General features: G+C 42.3%; 1 protein-coding gene across 7 annotated transcripts in view; it reads left to right on the top strand.

Moving 5' to 3' along the window:
- TEX14 (testis expressed 14, intercellular bridge forming factor) overlaps positions 1-21,107 on the top strand; it is a 104,740-nt gene that overhangs the window by 71,380 nt on the left and 12,253 nt on the right. For 6 of the 7 annotated variants that reach the window (XM_072940197.1, XM_072940196.1, XM_072940199.1 and 3 more), the window contains 14 exons: positions 490-641; positions 1,797-1,987; positions 2,419-2,569; positions 3,706-4,580; positions 5,972-6,078; positions 8,777-8,865; positions 9,747-10,028; positions 10,895-10,995; positions 12,724-12,843; positions 14,369-14,435; positions 17,026-17,107; positions 19,296-19,358; positions 19,886-20,013; positions 20,627-20,832. In XM_072940197.1, coding sequence (XP_072796298.1) covers positions 490-641; positions 1,797-1,987; positions 2,419-2,569; positions 3,706-4,580; positions 5,972-6,078; positions 8,777-8,865; positions 9,747-10,028; positions 10,895-10,995; positions 12,724-12,843; positions 14,369-14,435; positions 17,026-17,107; positions 19,296-19,358; positions 19,886-20,013; positions 20,627-20,832 — 2,614 coding nt within the window. The remainder of the gene's footprint in view (positions 1-489; positions 642-1,796; positions 1,988-2,418; positions 2,570-3,705; positions 4,581-5,971; positions 6,079-8,776; positions 8,866-9,746; positions 10,029-10,894; positions 10,996-12,723; positions 12,844-14,368; positions 14,436-17,025; positions 17,108-19,295; positions 19,359-19,885; positions 20,014-20,626; positions 20,833-21,107) is intronic. The other variant, XM_072940201.1, reaches the window with a different exon arrangement.

Here is a 21,107-nt window from a genome sequence, read left to right as displayed (position 1 = left end):
AATCAATAAATAAGAAATTCAGATAACAAGTGCTCTGAAGCCAATAAAATGGGACTACTTTGGATAAGGTGGTTGGGAAAGGCCTCTCTGAGGAGGTGATTTCTGAGCTAATGCTTTACTTACAAGAAGCAGCCAGGCATGCTATGATCTGTGGGCAGAGCATGCCATGCAGAAGCAGCCACCAGTGCAGCGTGCTTGGATGTTGGAGAAACTGAAAGGGGGTCCCTATGCTTTGAGAGGAGTGAGTGAGCGAGCAGGAGAGAGCGGTCAGATGAGGTGGAAGGATGGGCAGGGCCTGCTTGGGTAAGAACAGTGAAAAGTTGCCGGCCTTGGAACAGCAGGCAGTGTGGATTAGCTCAGGGTCCAGCTGGGTTTCCAGAAACTCAAGGAGGTTGTCGGTCTTCAGAGGTAAATGCTTCATACAGGTATTGCGTGGAGATCACAGTGGTCCTTTGAGACATGAGCCCTACTTTGTGTTTCTTCCTGTAGCCAGGACGGAGGTGTACACAGGGACCTGACTCAAGTACCCCTTCCCACCCAGCTGTACAACTGGGCTGCCCCAGAGGTGATCTTACAGAAGGCAGCGACGGTGAAGTCAGACATCTACAGCTTTTCTATGATCATACAGGAGATTTTAACAGGTAGATCGAAGAGTACTTTGATGGTGACCAAAGACCCTATTCTTAGGCTGAGTTTTTCCACCCAAGAGTTGCTTAGTTTTTTGAAAATGTAGGACATAGGAAAAAGAGACTTCTTTAAGGAAGCATCTTTGTGCTTATGGAAGATATAAGATGATCTCCTAGAAATCTTTCTCTTTTAACCTGCTTTTTAAGACTCAGCTTGTCAGTGGTAGTGCATTTAATTCAGGCAAAGTTTTTAAACTGAAGATTGCTGTCAGTGCTTAGGGGGTCTCTGTGAGGTACCCCTTAAGAACTTGTAAATGAGGGGGAAAGAATGGCCTTTGAGAAGTAAACTAAAATCAAACACACCCAGGGTCCAGGGTACGTATAAGCAGTGTCATTTGAAAGAATTAGAAGCCCTTCCAAACATACGGGACTGTAATGTAAAGGAAATGGTCACACATGTGAAGACAAAAGTAATCCTTCGGAGAGGGACACAAATGTATATACACACATTCACTGAGGGGGTGAGAATCAGCCCCCACTTAGCAGTATTTACGGTCTCAGAAGCAAAACCACACCTTCCATGACATGAATGCACTGGGCAAGTCAGCCTGACACCAGGAAACAGTCCTTCGTGGTCCCCAGGTCTGCCTGCAGGGAATCTGTGCCTCCACGAGTCTGTCCCTGTGGCAGGGATTTCCCTGTTAAGTGGGTCAAGTGCTTGTCTTGTGTTACTGGGATTCAGCTCGTTCTTCTACAGAGAAATGAATGCTTAGAGAGGTTGAGTGACTTAACAAAGGTTGGCCAGTTTCATCTGATTTCTTTTTTTAAGTTTTTGGGGGGGAGGCAGTTAGGTTTACTTACTTTATTTATTTTCAGAGGGAGTGCTGGGGACTGAACCCAGGACCTTGTGTATGCTAAGCATGCACTCTACCACTTGAGCTATTCCCTCCCCCTCATCTGATTTCTTTCTGTTTTTTTTTTTCATTTAAAATTTTTTTTTGAGGGGGAAGGTGAGTAGGTTTATTTATTTATGTGGTTTTTCAGTGGAGGTACTGGGGATTGAACCCAGGACCTCATGCGTGCTGAGCATGTGCTCTACTACTTGGACTATACTCTCCCCACCATCTGATTTCTTAATGTCTCTCCTTCCTATGACTTTTTCCTCAACAGACAGCATACCCTGGGATGGCTTAGATGGCTCAGTTGTTAAAGAAACCATAGTCTTGGGAAATTATTTAGAAGCGGATGTCAGGCTTCCAAAACCGTACTATGATATTGTTAAGTCAGGCATCCGGGTCAAGCAGAAAGACCGAACTATGAACCTTCAAGATATCCAGTATATTCTGAAGAATGACTTAAAGGTAAGATCTGAAGCTGTTAGGAGTTTATTTCAGCTTACCTGTCTCGGGGGAGTATAGACTTAGAGGCCAAGAAGAAGCTAGAGACCAAGTTGTAAGAAGTTTTAGAAATCCTCATTTTATTACACCCTTTCTGTGTTCCCAAGAAAAGCCTAACTGCTTAGCTTGGTGAGGGCAGCAGGGAATTGTGGAGGGAGGCTGGGGAGGGTCAGTACATACGAGGGGCACCCTTTGGGCACACAGTGCGGTTCAGTGAATGCCAGCTATTGTTCTTGCTTTTTAAATACTGGTAATTATAATGAGCTAGTTAATTAGGACTATACTCAGTCTATCTAACTGGAGTAACAGGGAGTATATTTCAGATCTGTTTCTGAAACACCAGTGACATTCAGATGATTGCAAATTTGTCTTTGACAGTATTTCCCTTGTTACAGGATTTTATTGGAGCCCAGAGGACTCAGCCAGCCGAAAGTCCCAGGGTGCAGAGATATGAGCTCCATCCTGATGTCAATGTCTATCTAGGACTGACTTCAGAACATCCAAAAGAGACCCTTGACTTGCAAGTAAAAGAGCTGAAGGAAACGGGTATGGCCTTAACCCACAGGTTTTGATATGAGTGTGTTCTGAGAGTCATGAGCTGCGACTAATCACCTCCTCCAAATTAAACCCACAATTCATACTGGGAAAGGTGGATGTCTTGGGGAAAAATCAAGAGCCTTAGAATTATTAAGTTAAGCTCTTTGGGCTCTATCTACCCCTTGGTTAGATCCAGAACTATGCAGTAACAACCAATTTATTTCTAGTATGATTTAGGAATTTATCTAATTGCTTCATAAATAAAAATGGTGATTTTAAAAATTATTATCTACTCATTATAGAAAATTTTAAATAATACAAAGAAGAAACTTACTCAGAAATAATTTGTTAACATTTGGTGTTTCCTTCCAAACTTTTTTCCTACAGCATCACTACTTTTGAGTATACTTGGAAACCTTAGAACTCAGAGCTGGAAAGGACCTTGCAGTTGTCTGGCTTAATGCCCTCACATTCCAGATGAGAAAACTAAGGTTCAGAGAGATTGTGGCTTGCTCTGGATTCCAGGCTTGTTACACAGCTGGAACCCAGGCCTTCCAATTCCAGCCCAGTGACTATTCTCTGACTCTTTGGACAGGGATGGAGGCCTCCAGAGTGGCCCTCCAAGCTCTCGTTACTTTGGCTCCTCTGTCCCATCCTCTGCAAGCTGTACACCATCACCTAAGGGTGGTGGGTGGTTAGTCCTGGCCTTATTTTGAAGTATTCTCTCTCATAGTGCAGTGGCTTCTTGGGCAGTGTGTCAGCTCCTTTTATCAAATGCTTACAAAGAGCATAACTTTAACTAGCATGAATAGTTGAACATTTCTGTGTGTAAAGAAGGTATGAATGTAGTCTTTAAGATTCAAGGGCCTGTAGTTTGCATGTTCTGACAGTTGTACATGTTTGGAACATACTATTTCTTAAGCTTAGAACATTTCCTTTTGGGTTTGAACACTCCCAAAGTTTCTACCTCGACCCACATCAAAATAGTTGGGAACAGCCTCTCACCCCTGTGGGTGCATCTGGCCGTCTCCTTTCCTGGGGAGGGGCGGGGGGACTACAGAGCTTCTCCCACATTGTCCTGCCCCTCGTGCTGAGCCGCGTGTGCAGTCACTGTGGTCAACGGCATGTTACTGCTCTTCCGACAGGTAGTCAGCCTCCTTCACCAAGGGGCCCCTCTTCTCCCACTGAGAAAGCAACACCAGAGCCTCCGGTCCCAGACCCGAGCCCAGAGGCCCAGGAGCCTCAGAACCAAGATGCTGCTTCTCCTGCTTGCTCTGTGGCTGAAGAGGCCAGGAGCTCCAGCCCGGGTCTGGCAAGCCTCTGCAGCTTTGAAATCAATGAAATCTACTCAGGCTGCCTGGACCTGGGCGCTGGCTTGTCGTCCAACCAGGTAGATGAGCTGAAGTCCATGGAAGAAGAGTTGGAAAAGATGGAGAGAGAGGCATGCTGTTTCCGCGACGAGGACGAGAGCTCTTCAGAAGCCGGCACAGAGCTCTCTTTTGAGGACTGGGACTGGCAGAACAGTTCACTTAGTTTACTCGGCCTGCCTGAGCCTGCCCGAGGAGCCCGCGGCACTGTGAGCCGCAGGGCCACGACCGAGGAGTACATCAGTAAGTGTGTGCTGAACCTGAAGATTTCACAGACCATCATGCACCAGAATGACGATTTGCTGTGGAGTATCCAGCAGAAACTAGATGAGACTGAAACGATGCAGAAGGAGCTGGAGGAGCGCTGGTCTTTGTGGGCTTCCTCCAGAGAAGTTCCACGTGCCCGCGACTTCCCGGCAGCCGTGAGTCCCCCATCTTTAAACTATGTTCCTCCTGTCATGCAGCTGCCAGGGGGCAGGCAGCCGGACACTGGTGGCGGCTCCCCAGCACCAGCACGGTCTCCAAGAACAGTGAGAGACTTTCAAGGAGGACATTTTGGCAAAAGGTCCAAGAAAAGAAGCGGCTGTGGCTGGACATCTTTCACCGAATTCGCAGAAGAAAGCACTAGGGATCAGTCTGAGCAGGACCATCAGGTAAGGCTGAGAAGTGGGGGCAGGGCAGCCGGTGCAGGATCTGGAGCTGGCCTCAGCATTGCCCCCGACCTGCACCTGCGTGCAAGGCTGCCATAAACACAGTCGCCCGGGGTGGAGCCCTCTGGGCTTTGGGAAATAAGGCCTCTAGGTTGGAATTCCAACGGAGATACTCTTCACCTCCCATTCCAGACCCAGCACACAGCCCATGTCCTCTGCAAATTGTATGCATCAAGCTGACCCATGCAAAATGTCTGTTTTATAGGTCAAAGTAATCAAGTATTGACAATTTTACATAGTTCAGCTCACCAAGTGTGGTGCCTTGGGCAGGTATTAATCCCCGTTCTAAATTGCTTATTAATTAACTCATTCACTCATTTAGCAAACATTTATAGAGACAGCGGCTATTTATTAGACTATAGGATATTATGGATGAACCACAAGCTCTACTCTGAGTAGCTCAAACACAGAGAAGGACTTGGTATTCAAAGAAGATGCCTCAGAGGATGTGAGAAACCATGGGTTGAAGAGTGGTTTGTCCGTGAACTTCTTAAGGACAGATCTCACTCATTTTGTGTCCCCACACTTAGCAAGGTGCCTAGCACATAGAAGGTACTCAATAAATGGTCATTGAGGGAGTGAATAAATAAATGAATTTGAACAAGTTCACACATAGAGAGCTTCCTGCCTCTTGAGTCAGGATTTTAGAGGTGGATTGAGCCCATCCTTTGACAGAGTGTGAAGCTCAAGCTCAGAGACTTGAACTTCCCGAGACCCGTTGGTGTGACCGAGACCACGGTGGAGTAGGATTCCAAAGTTTTTCTCTTTGGAGAAAGGCAAAGGCTTTAATTTATTTTGCTTCTACTATTTACAACTATTGTAGGCTTTATTTGATTGCACCCCCACTGGTAGATTTAGGCAGATATTGTTGTCCCTGTTTTGTGGATGAAGAAACTGAAACACAATAAGGATTAGACTAGAACCCAGGGCCTGGGGCTCCTGCCACCAAGCCTGTTGCCTTACTATAGGGGAAAGATTTTGGGTTTTTTTTTTAATGGAGGTACTGGAGATAGAACCCAGGACCTTGTGCATGTTAAGCGCCCGCTCCACCGCTGAGCTCGTAGCCTCCTTCCCACCCCAGATTTTTGATGTCTGTTTTGTTTGCTTATTCTCTCTTGCACCCCATCTGGACTGGGGGCCAACATTTCTACGTAAGGGCCTCCAGCTAAGCGATGAGTTACTAGATAATGAAACATGCAAACAGAAACTGTCTTGGGAGGTCTGGTTAGTTCTACATATTTACAAGATTGCTTTAAAAATAGAATGTGAGAGTGAAGAGAAGAGGAGAGGAATTCCTTCATCAAAGCACTGAAACATGTCTGCTGCTTTTTAAGCTGCCAGCTCTTCGTGACCCTGGAAAACAGAGCACAGGCGAACAGTTTCAGCCCACTCATGGAGCCAAGGACAGTTCGGAAAGAAAGAGGAACCAACATGCCAGCAGGTCGGTTAACATTTTTATTGTTCTTTGTGTCACCATGTCTTCAGATTCCCGTGTCACCCGGAGGCCACTTACTGATCTTCATGTGTCTGTTGACAAAGAGATTGTGAGGGTGAGGGAATAGTAACACAGAAGCAGATCTTGGCAGGTTCTCTCCATTAAGTGAGCGGGAAGAGGAGTATAAAATCGCAGGAGACATCAAAGGTGAAGTGTTTGGCAGGTTAACCAGACAGAACTCATTAGTTGTCAGAGGCAAAGCATCCTACCTTTAACTGCCCAGATTGTTTTTCTTATAAAAAGAAGCACCAGCTTCCACTTGCCAGTGCTCCAGAAACCAGCTGTGTGAAAACCTGGGTTGTTCAAAATAAGCATGGCTGGCTCTGGGGGGATCTGCTGTGGTTTCAGCTGGATCCGCTGTGGTTTCAGCACAGATCCCTGGAAGGAAAGCACATATGTACGCTGTTTTTTGTTTATTTGTTTTTTTTTTTAATGGAGGCACTGGGGATTGAACCTAGGACCTTGTGCATGCTAAGTACACACTCTACCACTGAGTTAAACAGCACCCTCCAAAACTGGGTTTTTAAAAACTTAGGTAAAGCATTTTATTTTGCATTGGAGGAATTATTAAAGGAGCAATAAATGTTTGTTTTCAAGACAGAGTAGTATATCAGTTTTAGTTTTCCTTTTCTGTGGTTAAATGACAGCATTAATACATAGCTTTGAAGTCAGTTCTCCTAGAAAAAAAATTTTGTTCCTGTCCCCAGCGGTGACTGAGTCTAATGACAAGAGTTTGCTGTTCCTTTCAGTTTGGTTAAATATGTGCATTAATGGAGAATCAAGGAAAATGTCCAGACATTCTAGATTAGTGTGTTTTACCTTTACGAGGGAAATCATTGAAGAATCACCTAACTGGCATCAGAGAGTTTAGCCCTCACATGATTGATAAAAGCAGATGGGGTGCTAGTGTAGCCACTGGATGACAAAGCAAAAGTATGGTTGTGGCCTCCCCTGTCCAGCTCCACCCTCTTCCCCCAAGAGAACAAAAAACAGACCAAAGGAAAATTTAAGACTTTTCTACCAATCCACCTAGTCTTTTTGTATGCTTCAAAAAATTGTAATTATATATGTGTAGGAAATTTTATATCCTGAATTTTCACTTTACATTAAGACATGAGCATTATCCCTTGTTATTAAAAACATCTTGTAAACTTACTTTGAAATTGTTGGATTTCCCCCATTGTTGAATTTTAAGTGGTTTTATTCTTTTTTTTTTTAATGAATAGGTCTACAGTGATTTGTCAGTAAATTTTTTCCTGCATTTTGGGTTATGTCCTTGATAGATTCCCAGAAGCAGGGTTAGTCGGTCAGAGGGTTTGAATATTTTTAAAGATTCTTGAGAGCTGTTGCCAAATTGCTCTTTAAAGAAGCTGATCCTTTGTGATTTTCTGACTCAACCATCTCTCTCTGCACTCTGGTCCAGCAGGAGAGTAGGATATTCTGAATAAAAGGAAATTCATATATGCCACAGGTCACACATTTTCAAAGAGTTGGTTTAATAGATGATTTTATATATATATATATAAATAAATATATATATAAAATATATATATATATATTTTATATATATATATTTTATATATATATTTATTTATATATATATAAATAAAAATTTAAAAAAATATATAATGGGATATTTAGATATTTTATATATATATTTATTTATATATATATAAATAAAAATTTAAAAAAATATATAATGGGATATTTAGAGGAAAAAGAGACTCCCTTGTTTGCACATGATTTTTAATTTTATATATTTTTAATTTTATATATTTATATATTATTTATATATTTATATATATAATATTTATATATTAATTATTTATATATATAAAATTTATATATAAATTTTATATATATATTTTATATATATATTTATTTATATATATATAAATAAAAATTTAAAAAAATATATAATGGGATATTTAGAGGAAAAAGAGACTCCCTTGTTTGCACATGAGAAAACCTTGGCTCAGAGAGATTGCAGTTTGCCAAAGTCAGAGAGCTAGCTAGTGGCTAATCATGATCTAGAACTCAATGAAACTAGGCTGAAGATCTCTGAATAGTCTTCAGAATCCCTTGTGCCTTAAGACCATCTTTACAAATGTTAGCAATTATGCTATCACTGATATGCAGGTGGCTCTGTCACCAGAGAATTCTGATCAAAGGGCAGGAACAGTTACTGAACCATCACCTATGTTCTGTGTCATTGTGGGAGGGTCTTGCTACAGCCCAAGGACCAGGAGTCTGGTGAAACTATGTTTCAGTTGTGGGTCTTCTACCTCGAGACCTTTTAACCCAGTCCTTTCGTTTCTTAGCCAAGGAAGGCTTAGAGAGTCCAGTGCCCGAACCAAAATGACACAGCTCAGTAGTGCACTCCTCACCATGCCAAGCCACCCACAAGGATCACCCTCATCGTCCAGCCCTGATTGGGGCTCTACCGGGTAGAGCCTTGCAGGCTGAACACTGGGGAGCCTGCTGCCCTCTGGTGGTGGGTAGGAGTCAGGGCAACCCCAGGAACAGCTCTGAGAATAGGGGACAGTCCTCTAGGGGAATTGATGGGCTTGGGGTTTTGTCAAGAACTTGAGCAAACTGATGTGTTTGTGTCCACTCGCTCCCCCACAAAATCTATGCAATTCAGGATCAGTATGGAATCAGTGTCTTCAGAAATCTTTAACGCAAAGTCAAGAAATAGTGAAGATGATGGAGAGACACACTTAAAATGGAAAAGTGAGTATTAAGTCATGGGTTCTATTGGACAAAATGAAATTTAAAGTATTTTTCTCACCTGGTTGTTACCTCTCAGTACACAGCCTGTACTGCAGCGTCATCTTACATACTCTTCTTCTGTTAGATCATTCCATTTTAAAAGCACGACCTTTCTGATTACAAACTGCAGAAGTGCTTTTTCCATTTCTAGACTATATAGGAAATGTTTCTGCTTCCTCTCTATATAAATGAATGTTACGTGACAAATGTAGTAAAAATAGGTAATCTCACAATATACATATTTAACATATAACTATGAAAGTAGAGAGCTTGCCCTGTCACTTTCACATATCCTGTGGGCAGTATCCTTTTGTGTCAGTTTTGTCTTGTAATCTTAAAAGGATACAGTGTCTGAGTTTTTTAATACTAATGCTAAGTGATATTGCGAAAGTATTGAAAATTTAAATGAAAACACACACGTACATTCATATGTACACTCCCAAATTATGAGCTCATCGTGGTCTAGAAAGGCTAGATACACTCGAATAGAATTCATTCCATTAGCCGCTGCAGCCTAGGGGCTTCAGATGCCATTTTCTTACAAAATCGTCACAGCAAGAAAGTCCATCTAGAAGTTTTCTGCTGCCTTCTACTCTGAAATTCAGCAAAAAGGTCTGTAACTAACTGAAATTCTGCCCTTTCCTTGCTGTGCCATTAATTCTCTCCTCTCCTCCGCTTCAAGCCACATGGGGCAAGCTCAGGATGATAAGATGCTGGTTCTAAAAAGGCAACCATTGTGACAATATGAGCTGTAAAAGCATTACGTGACTCTCGAAGAATCGAAAGCTTTTGCTTCCAGTGTTGATTGTGCTGTTTTAAATGCCACTTTCTCTTATATCCAGGGGAGGTGAAAGAAATGGCAGAGAAAGCAGCTTCGGGGCAGCTGGCGGTGCTTTCTTGGCGTCCTCAGAACAGTTTGACTTTAGAGAATGAGGCTGAAAATGAGCCTGCTCCCCTGCTGCAGCCCCCCAGTCGGGTCTCTGAGCACGTGGATTGGCAGCAAGCTGTACAGCATCCCAAGAAAAGTGATGCGCCGGGAGGAAATGAGAAGTGTGACATAACAGACGACAGTGACCATAACAGGGACCAGCGTGGCAGACAGCCAGGGCCTCCAAGTTTCACTAGTAAGAGCAGTTGGAGGAATTGGGGTAGGTGAGGGGGTAGGTGAGCTTGAGCGAGTTGCCAGCTCTCAAAAACAAGTGAACTTCCCAGAATGTTTCCTTTGTTTTGGTTGGTCTTCTCTCCTTTCCTACCTGTCTGGGAACCCTCACTTCCAGAGGAAAGCAGCATGCCCGTCTGATCCCACGGTCCTTCCCACAGGTAAAGAAATCCAGAGATTCATGAGTTTTTCTATTACTGGAGCAGACTCCTTTGTCCGAAGGAAGTAAAATAACCCCCATGCTCTGAGCCTGGTGCTTGGTCTCACCTGGCAAGGAATTGCACCTTTTACCTGAGGGCATTGATGGAAGGCCATTCTCTACTGTCCATTTCTTTGCATTGCATTTTAAGCCAGAAAAATTCCACTGGCTCTCAGAGAGTCTGTGGCAGAGGAACCCAGAGGCAAATGCCATTTACTGTCATCACTTAAGAGACTTGCAGGTTAAAACTGAAGGCTGTGTATTTCCACCTGGTAATTTGCTTCCAGTCAGGGCCTGGGATATCATTTCACAGGTGCTTGCAAGTCAAAGAAAGGCACATTTAAAAGATCGTTTATCTTAGGTAGAAAATCTATTAGCTTGGGGGTTTTTTTTGTGCTTAAAATCTCTTCCTTGTCAAGGATCACTCTTGAGTGGGTGGACAAAAGGGTGGACGATCCAGGCTGCGTGCTGGGGCCAGGCTAAACTAACAGTCTCCACTTTCTGGACTGAAGCTGACATATGAAACATGGTCACCCTTGGCAGAATATGCATGCATCTCTTCTCCCACACTGTCCTTTGCCCCTTCTGTGCCATTTGAATATCACTGACAGTGATTTTGTTATAATCATTAGGTATCAGCAACCTGCCCCTCAGAAAAAATAAGCAGCCAGAGCACAGTAAAGTCTTTCCAGCAAATTCTGATGCATCTGTGGTCATTGAGAAATCTTACAGCGTAAGTAATACAGCCTGGAGAACCAGCTTGAGCCCGAGGACCTAATAAAGTAGAACTGGGTTGTTCTGTAATATGACATTGAAATAATATCTACAGGAGCTTTTTTTTTTGGAGGTTGTGCCCTCATGTCTCTAACATGAATGAAGAGGTCTTTCCTCCGTGCCTGATACTTTTTGCATTAGTTCAGCTCAACGCATTGTGTACCTTGGAGCTTGAAGAAAACACAGACAAGTGTTAGATTCAGCTCTGGTTCTTGAGCTTTCTGTCTAGCGGGGCAGACAAGACCAACTCCTGCTTTTATTGTTTTGCTTTTTTGTTTTGTTTTAGGGGGAGGTAATTAGGTTTGTTTATGTATGTATGAATGTATTTAAGTGGAGGTACTAGGGATTGAACGCAGGACCCTGTGCGTGCTAAGCGCGCATTCTACCGCTGAGCTCTACCTCCCTTCCAAGACCCACTCTTCAAAGCACGTGTGAGGTCAGCTTCCAAAGCTTGTTACTAAAGTTAGGTTGAAGTAGGGAAAGCAAGGCCAGGGTTGTGATGAGAGTACCTTCGCCTGGAATGTCGTCTGAGACCCAAATCCGGCTCTCAGCTCAGTGGAGGCAGTGTGTTCTTGCCCGAAAACCGTGCTCCAGCAAGATCTCGGGGACTCAGTCATTTCTTAGCATTCGCATTGGGATTGCAGCCTTGCATTTTTCAAGCATGCAGTTGGGCCATAGTCCAGCCAGAGTAAGGAACCGAAAATTCTTTAACCATCATTGACATGGGTCCACAATCATTTCAGGACTATAAATAGCAATTGAGAATGAAACAGTGTACAAACACAATTGTGGTAACATTTGAGGTCTTTCGAAGAGCATAGTGTTGTGTTTAGTCACAGCACACAAACCACTCCGGGACAATTCATTCTTCCTCTCACGTTAGGGCTGGACGGATGTGCCACAAGAGGCATACTGGCTTGGCTAGGGAAGCAGGTCTGTGAGGGAAGTGGGGACAGTGCGAGGGGGCCAGGCTTGTCTGAGAAATTTCAATTTGATGTGAGAGGTAAAGGAAAGCAGCTGCTAAGTGCACAGAAGAGGGATTGTGGCAAAAACAATGTCCAAAGAAACGAACCTCTGCAAAGGGATGACTGAAGGTGAGGAAAGAAGCCAATATCTGGCCACGTGGTCATCAGGGCCTGAATGTAGAGAAACAGCAGGAAAATAAGGTGTAGAGAGCAGAGGTGCTGAAGGAATAACTTACTTTAAATTATTTTACTTTATTTTTATTATTGAGATTGCACTGATATTTAAAAACATCATGCTCCTTCACTTGCCTTTAATGTAGAACACCCGAGGGGGTCCCCAGGCCCGAGCAGCCTCAGCCTGGAGGACGGCTCCCACACACAGCCTGTGTCTGTGCCCTGAGGATCAGGGTGTTCAAATTCAGTCCCTAGCTTGAGGTGTCTGGGGCCTTTCTTCCTGAGAATTTTAGAGCAAAAAGGTCGCCCAGCCTCCCTGCACTTGCATTGTGCAGATTAGGATGTTGACATTGAGGACTGTCCTTCGTCACACTTGCTCAGGGCGGGCTCACAGCTCACTGTGGGGAAGGAGGGCAGAGGCAGAGGTGCTAGTAGGCGGGAAGAGCTCAGTGTCACCCTGATACCCATCAGTAATGCTGCATCCAGCTATACAGGGATTCGTTTACACTGAACACCAACTTAAAAGTGATTTCCTGCGTTATTCATAGGATCAGTTCAGGCAATCAACTTGTTCACCAGAGTCTTCTGAAGACGTAACGGATGAATTTTTGACTCCAGACTATGAATATTTTTACTGTGCAACTGCTCAAGAAAACTTGGCTCTAGAGGTAAAAAATTACAGTTCAGGATGAAGTATATTTTCAGCTTTCACCGTTGTCTTATTCCTTTAAAATTATCTTTATTAAGAAAAACAGGTCACACATTAAAGTATATAATGTCAGCTTATCAGTGTTTTCATGTGTTTGAAAAAAAACAATCTGAAAAATAAGATTTCGGGTAATGAAGATTTTTTTTTTAATTATCTTTTTATTTAAAAAAAATTTTTTTACCTTTTTTTGTTGAGTTATAGTCATTTTACAATGTGTCAAATTCCAGTGTAGAGCACAATTTTCCAGTTATACATGAACATACATATATCCATTGTTCCATTTTTCGGGTAATGAAGATTATAAGTTTTTTTCTTCCAAAACTGTGGTTTCTGCATTTGTACAGCACTTTGTACTTTTTTTTCCAAAACACTTGTCTTCTTGTTATCTAATTCACACATCCTTCCCTGGGGGGTAGAGAAGGCAGCCTGCGTGAAGAAGAGCTGGCTGTCACTGGCAGCGGCAGTTAGCCCTGGCCTGCCAAACTTCAGTGGTGGGAGAACCGGGAACAGAGGACCAGGTTTGGCAGTGGATGTGAGGCTGTCTAGTATACACGGCTTTCTCTGGGCTCCGCCTAGCTTTTGCAACAACCTATTTGTACAGAGTATTTTCGTTTCTAAAATGAAACTCATTAGATCCTCTTATTTACTCATATAATTTTGTACCTCACCTCCCCCTTAACCTGCCACCTTTTGAGGCTTTTTTTTTTTTTACCAATATGGAAGGTTGGGTAGAGGAAAGAGAGGACTGTATGTGTCAGTCACATTTGACTAACAAGAAGAATTCAATGATGCATAAAAAAGCATAATTTTCCCTCATCTGCACTTCTGAAAACTCAGTGGTGGGTGGTGGGTATAGCTCAGTGGGAGAGTCCGTGTTTAGTACGCATGAGGGTCCTGGGTTCAATTCCCAGTACCTCCATTAAAAAATAAATAAATAAACCTAATTACCACCCCCCCGCAAAAAACAAAAATGAAAACACAGAGTAATCCTTTAAACATTCTTGATTTTACTGTGTACTGGGACATTAAGAAAATCTTTAATCAAAAGATGTAAAGTATACATATTTACATATGTATATTCATGTAATACGTACATGTATATAAAAAGTGTAACATAGACACAAGTACACACATCTTTGTGAGGCCATTTTTCCAGCCTTCTTTGGCCTTCCTGATAAAGCTCCCAGGAGTCAAAGCATCTTAGTTGGAAGGTTGTGGGCAGGAGAAGGTAATGCCATAGAGAAGAGAAGTCAGCTGTTCCCCCTCACCATAGGAGGTGGGGGGGGCTTATTGTTGAGCAGAAACTTACAGTACAAATAAGTTCCTAATGTCTGTGAAGAAGGTTTGTTCTTTTTCTATAAAATATGCCGGGATCTTACAAAAATTTTCAAGATTTGAGAACATCAAGAAATTCTCCCTCGACTTTTTGATGATCTGCCTGCGTCCAGTGAACCTCCTTTCTTTGCTCTTTCATTCTTTTGTAGACCTCAAGTCCCATTGAAGAAGACTCTGAAGGAACACCGGATACTTGTGCCCAACCTCAAGCTTCCGGTAATAAGTCCTCAGGGCAGATTCCTTTGAGAATCATGTCTTCACTTTGGATCAGATCACACATAGAGCTGGAAGAGTCCTTAGAGATAACCTTCCAGTCCCATCATTTTATAGATGAGAAAACCTAGGCTCAGTGCTTTCCCCGTTGGGATGAATCCCCTGCCCCTCCCTCACTAGCCTCCTGACACCCACATGTCACCTTACTTACACCCCTTGCATTCTTACAGCACACGCTGGAGCAGTTGCTTCTCTGAAGTCTTTCCCTAGATTTCAGGCTCTTCTGTGGAACATAGCAGGTCTTCAGTTATCTTTGCTGATCTGTCTGAGCGATTTGCCCAGGCCACACAGCTAGTCATTGACCCAAGAACAACCAGAACTAGGTTTCCATGTCCTTCTCTACCCCAAAAGGCAGAGTTTCACCATCATCTTCTTCTGCTTGCTTGGCATCTTAGCAAAAAGTTAATAGCCAGTAGTACAGTCAATATAACACCCTTCCACCGGAGGACCTTAGGTTCTGTAAACTTAGCAACCACTTTCTGTTACCTGGGAAGTTAACCTTGGATCAGCAGCCCGGGTGTGGTACAAGACAAGATACAAGTGAACCACAGGTTCTGATATAGACACTTTATTTATTTTACTTTTTTTATTGAAGTACAGTCAGTTTACAATGTTGTGTCAGTTTCTGGTGTACAGCACAATGCTTCAGTCATACATGAACATGCATATATTCGTTTTCATATTCGTTTTCACTGTGAGCTACTGCAAGATATCGAATATAGTTCCCTGTGCTATTATACAGTATAAACTTGTTTATCTATTCTGTATGTACCAATCAGTATCTGCAAATCTTGAACTCCCAATTTATCCCTTCCCACCCCTGTCCCCTCTGGTAACCATAAGTTTGTTTTCTGTGTTCATATAGACACTTAAAATTGTGCACTTTTGCTCTTAAGGTATGCAGCCATCTGTTTTACCCACCTACTGAGCCTACTGAAGCTTGTTTCATGGTCATGTCTCAACAGCCTAGGCAGGGCGGGCATGGGTTCTAAACCTGCTCCCTTCCTTCTGCTGCATACTCCAGCGTCCATCTCTAACCTGATTCAGGCCTCAGGCTTTTTAAGTGGCTGTAAGTTTTTACATGAACAGTTAAATTCTCAGGATAATAGGTAAGCTTTTGGATGAACAGTTAAAATTTCCAGACCTGGGTCTCTGGCCACCCAGTTCTTTCTGTGGAGTCTCTGCCCAGGATCACCTTCTGTGTGAGCCTGGCCTGTGCGTGGCCACTCCACTTGTATCTGGAAGAGGGTTGAGTAGAATAGAGAAGTTATAGGGCAGGTAGCATGGCCACTCCACTTGTATCTGGAAGAGGGTTGAGTAGAATAGAGAAGTTATAGGGCAGGTAGGTCAGAAAACCAGAACTAGTTTGGTACAGACATCTGAAGTACACGTAGAAGCCTCTGATTTCTACTGTTCCCTCCTTTCAGCCCTTCTCTTCCCCTCTTCTAGTGCTCTGACATATATCCTCTCCATCCCAGGAGGTACTAAGAGGTAAAAGTTAGATACATGCTAGATTCCAAGCCCAGTTCTGCCACTGATTTTTTTTTTTCTGCATGACCTTGGGCAGGTCACTTCACTCCAGGGCCATACTTTCCCCTCGTATAAAGTAAAGGAGAGAGTCAGACTTTAAAATCTCTAAGTTTCCCTCCAGCTCTAAATTGTGCTTATTAGGGATTCATTTGTGCTTTCTAGGTGTTTATGCTCTCTAGGCATTTGAAAGAGGGTTGCAAGAAGAACCCCAGTGCTTCTCCACTGGTGGGGTTTCAAAGCATCTTGGCTTCTGCTGAAGGTGGCACTATTATGGTGGGCCTCCCATTGCCCACCAGACTACCTCCGGGCCTGGAGAATGGCAGGGGGATCATGAGCATTTGTCAACAGGGCAGGCTGGTCTGTCTGTCTCCTTCTCTATAAACCAGAGCAGTATAAAGGCGGGAAGGAAAATGGACACTGGCTCTGTGTGCCCCAGAGGCCTGCAAAATATCCTACTGAGAACTGGGGAGAAGTAACTTCAGACGCTTGATGCCAATGAGAACAGAAGACAGTTGAATTAGCTCCTTAGTACTCAAGACCCCACCCCCACTGTTAAGTAGTGTTTGGTGGCCAAGAGACACAGTTAGCATTCTGGGAATGCCCAGCTAATAGTCTTTTCTATTTGAAATCTTTAGTGAACAAACAGTTCTTGGTTTCAACGCCCCCTGGTGTTTGTTGACAGGAACCAGGTCAGTTTGCCTTCCTGAAAAGACAAAAACAACATTTGTCTCCAGAAATAACTGTGCAGTTATAACTGAAAGGCCAGTAAATGGCTTGATTGTATTCTGAGTGTCAGAATACACTTCTCTCCTCTGAGAAAGAAAAATAAACTTTCAGAGCAAAAACCTCTTCCACAATACTCAGTCCAAACCCAATTAGGAAGCACTTTGATTATCCAGATTATATCTCATTCTGGACCAGAAATAGAAAAAATTGTAAGGAATGACAGTAATATTCTGCGTTGGAAAAATTCACTAAAAATGCATTTATTTAATTCTTCCAGATGAAGAAAAGTTTCAAATGAGAAAAAGATTTGGAAAGAATGCTGAAATTTTGACCAAGTGTCAACTCCAACCTATACGAAGGTATATGCTATTATTTTATTCACAATTTCAGATTCATGGAAGTATTGTTAAATGATAGTAATGCCCCGTATTTATATATTGCTTGTCTTCGAATGTAATAGCCATCATGTTACAATGATAAACTTTGGGCAGCTTAGCTGCATTAGGACTTGTTCAGCAGAATCATGAGGGGTTATGAAAAGGAGCCATTATCTGTATTTAGATCCTGACTCTGCCTTTCTAACTGTGTGGCCTTAGTCAGATTTCTCAACCCCTCTCGTCTAGCTCCCCATTTGTAAAATAGTGATAAGAATCCTCTCTGGGAATGTTGACATAGAGGTTAAAAGTAATAATATGATTCCTGGGCATTTATCCAAGAGAAATGAAGAATTACATTTACACAAAAGCACATATATGAATGTTTATAGCAGCTTGATTCATAATACCCGAAATCTGGAAACCCAGATGTTATCTAACAAGTGAAGGATTTAACAGACTGTGGTATGTCCATACCATGGAATACTCCTCAGCAAAAAAAAAAGAATGAACTGTTGATACGTGCAACAACCAGGTTAAATCTCGAGAGAATTATGCTGAGTGGGAAAATCAACCCCCAAGAGTTATTTACTATATGATTCTGCTTATATGAAACTTTCTTGAAATGATAAAATTATAGAAATAAAGAACAAATGAGTGGTTTCTCGGGGTTAAGGGAGAGGTGGGAGTAGGAGGGAAATAAACGTAGCTATGAAAGGGCAACATGATGGGTCCTTGTGGTGGAAATGGTCTGTATCTTGACCATGTTAATGTTGATATCTTGGTTCTGGTGTTGTTTATAGACTTGCAATATGTTAGGAAATTGGGGAAAACTGGGTAAAGAGTGTTTCTTAAAACTACATGTGAGTATACATGCAATTATCTCAAAATAAAAAGTTTAACTAAAAAACTAATAATAGATGCTGAGTGCCTGGTATAGTAACATTCAGTTTACTTTCCTCCTTTCTGGACCTCAGTTTCCTTACCTGTAATAATGATAACTAGAATTTCTTCAGTAGATACCCTATGCCAGATTCTCTGTTTTGTCAAATTTAATTGAAATAACAACCCTCTGATTCTGCCAATAAAGAAAGCAACGTTCAGAGAGTTTAAAGTATTTTTTCTAAGTTTGCACAGTTAGTAAGTAGTTATATCAGTCAGGATAGGCTAGATTATGCTATGTAACAAACAACCCCCAGATATTAGTGGCTTAAAACAACAAAAAATTATTTTGTGCTTATGCTTCAGGTCCATAATGGGTTGTCCAGGAGTGTTCTGTGCTATATTACCTTCTATCAGAAGTCTAGGCTAAGAGAGACTACGTCTTTGTGCTTCCTTTCTTGCTGAAGCAGAAAGAAGGGAGCTTGGTGAATTGTGCACTGGGCTTTTAAAGTTTCTGCCCCAAAGTGAATCACATCACTTTCACTTACATTTCACTGGTTAAAACAAGTCACATGGCCATTTGTATAAATCAGGAGGGCCAAAAAGTACTGTCCTACTTTGTGCTCAGAAAGAAAAACAAATGTTTTGTGAACAGAATTAATAATCACAACTTAATCCAAAATCTTTGCTCTTTCCTTTGCACCATTGGTCTACAGGATTGCTGCAAAAATTAAGAATGTAAAAACATTTGGAAGGATTTAGGGTGGAATCAGGCTTATAGTTTGTGTTTGAATATTGAAATTGAATCTTAAATATTGGTTAAAGTAGAAACAGGTCAGGTTTGTCTTCAGTATACTTTTCTGGCCATTTTTTTGGCACAAGCCTCTCTTGGCCTCCAGGAAGCAGTCTCACAGTTGGTAAAGTCCCAGGGCTGTGCTGTTTGCTCCAGCCTCTATCCCCAGCAAAGTTCCTGGGTTTCATTGATTTCCTCAGAAGCTTGCTTAGCCAGTAGCATCATTAGACATCAGATATTAGACTGTCTGATTTCAGACAGACTGACCTTTGGAAAGTATTTACTCAGTCTCTGGAGAGGAAACTGAGGCCCAGACACGCCTGAGAACATGTGACTAGTCAGTGGCAGCTGCAGGACCAGAGCCCTCACTTCCTACTTCTCAGCTCCGTGCCTTTCCCACTGCTTCTCCCACTGGGCCAATCAACTGGTCCCTTGTTCCATGTTGGTGCACTCTGCTGACAGGGGATTCATAGCATTTTCTCGTTTTCTCTCTTACAGCACTGAAGGCGAACAAGAGGAGACACTAAAGGAGTCACCAAAGGAAATGAAAGAGAAAGACATGTATGGCCACCAGAGGGTTGCCTGCAAATTCTGTGCAAAGCCTTGGTTTTAGGGAAATAGTATTTCCTTGTTTGAACGAATTGGCATTCTTCCCATTTTTATGTGTACATTTAATGTGAGCCTGTTACTTCTTTCACCAAAAAGCTGTTCTGATGATGTGATCTAAACTAATAGCATTTTACAGTCAAGGGAATACAGTGATAATAATAAGTTTATACTTGAGGTAGATTAAATCTGTTTTCCACATAAATGCACTGTCACCTATGGAATTTATTTTTAGCTGCTGAGATAGGTATAAAGTTAGTATCTCTTTTTAAGATACCCTGCAGTATTCTCTTTAAGATATCTTAAATATCTTATAGATACTTTATGCATATTCTAAGATAGTCTCTAAGATTCTAAGATAATTTTGGCCTCTTGCCAAATAAAGATTTTTGTCAAGAGCATCCTTAAAAAGTACCTCTTAGGAATATAGTGTTTAATTTTTTTAAACATCTCTCAATTACTGTGTGCTCTTGATTTTTTAGATCATTGACAGATATTCAGGACCTGTCTAGTATCTCCTATGAACAAGACGGTTCTTTTAAGGAAGTCTCATGCAAAACACCCAAAATAAACCATGCGCCTACTAGCGTCAGCACGCCGCTCAGCCCAGGTAATCACCCGCAGGGAGGAGAGATGTTCCGGGAGAGGAACTGACAGCCCTTGCTTCATTGGCTGTGGGAAGCCAGACTGTGGGAACAGACCTCCTACTGTGTTTTCTCACAGTGCAGAGAGGTTTCTTTAGGGCTGGAGCTGAAGGGGATAATCCCATGTGAGACCAGGTAGTGGTGGTGGTGGTTTATAAGCAGCTATAAGGAGATTTTTTTTTACCCTAGCAGTGGAGACATGCAAATAAAGAGCCTACTTTGTCCTCTAAGCACTGTTGAATTAGTGCTTAAATGGGATTCTCTAGAGTTTGTAACTTAAGACAATAACTTGTACTTAAACATACAAAGTTCTGAGTCCTGCAAGTGCATGTGGCCAGCATCAAATACCTGCTCTCCAGTATCCTTATTTCTGGAGTATTTGTGGTTCAAATACTCTCCCTTTATTCTGATGGCCAAGTTTATGCCTTGAGGAGCTGTGTCTCAGGTCAATGATTATTTCAGTTATTAGCAATTTGGAACATCCTGTTATAGGTAGAGTTTTATGGGGTTTTTTTTCTTCTTGTTGTTTTTAAATAATGTAAAGTATTCAAACACTAACTGTCCTTGTTTCTACAACAGGGTCAGTTTCTTCAGCTGCTAGTCAATATAAAGACTGCCTGGAAAGTATCACAGTTCAGGTTAAAACAGGGTCTACCTCATGCTGGAACCGTCAAGAATTTATTCAAACTTTGTCTGATAAATTTGTAACTGTCCGAGAGAGAGCAAAGCGCCTAGATTCCCTTCTTACTTCCTCTGCAACTCCACCTTCAAGACTCACTAATCTCGTAAGTATAGCAACTCTGTTGCACGCTCGTCCTCAATGAGTACGAGTCCAAAGGCCTCAGTGATCCTAAAGGCCAAGGTTTCTCCAGATACATTTTACAAAGAAAGCAAGAAGTAAGCTGAATCCTCTCCAGGCTTCCCTGGGGCTCTTCTCTGAGTTTGTATCATAGAATGGATCCTGAATCCTCAGTTTTTATGACCCCCATCCTTTTGATTAAGCCCCAGAGATGCTTGGTGAGTCCTGTAAAGAGCCAGCCTCTGCCATAGCTTATGATGG

Source organism: Vicugna pacos, chromosome 16, assembly GCF_048564905.1.
Source record: "Vicugna pacos chromosome 16, VicPac4, whole genome shotgun sequence".
Classification (NCBI taxonomy): domain Eukaryota; kingdom Metazoa; phylum Chordata; class Mammalia; order Artiodactyla; family Camelidae; genus Vicugna; species Vicugna pacos.
The sequence above is the reverse complement of the archived record's forward strand: the minus strand, read 5'-3'. Positions and strand labels throughout refer to the sequence as shown.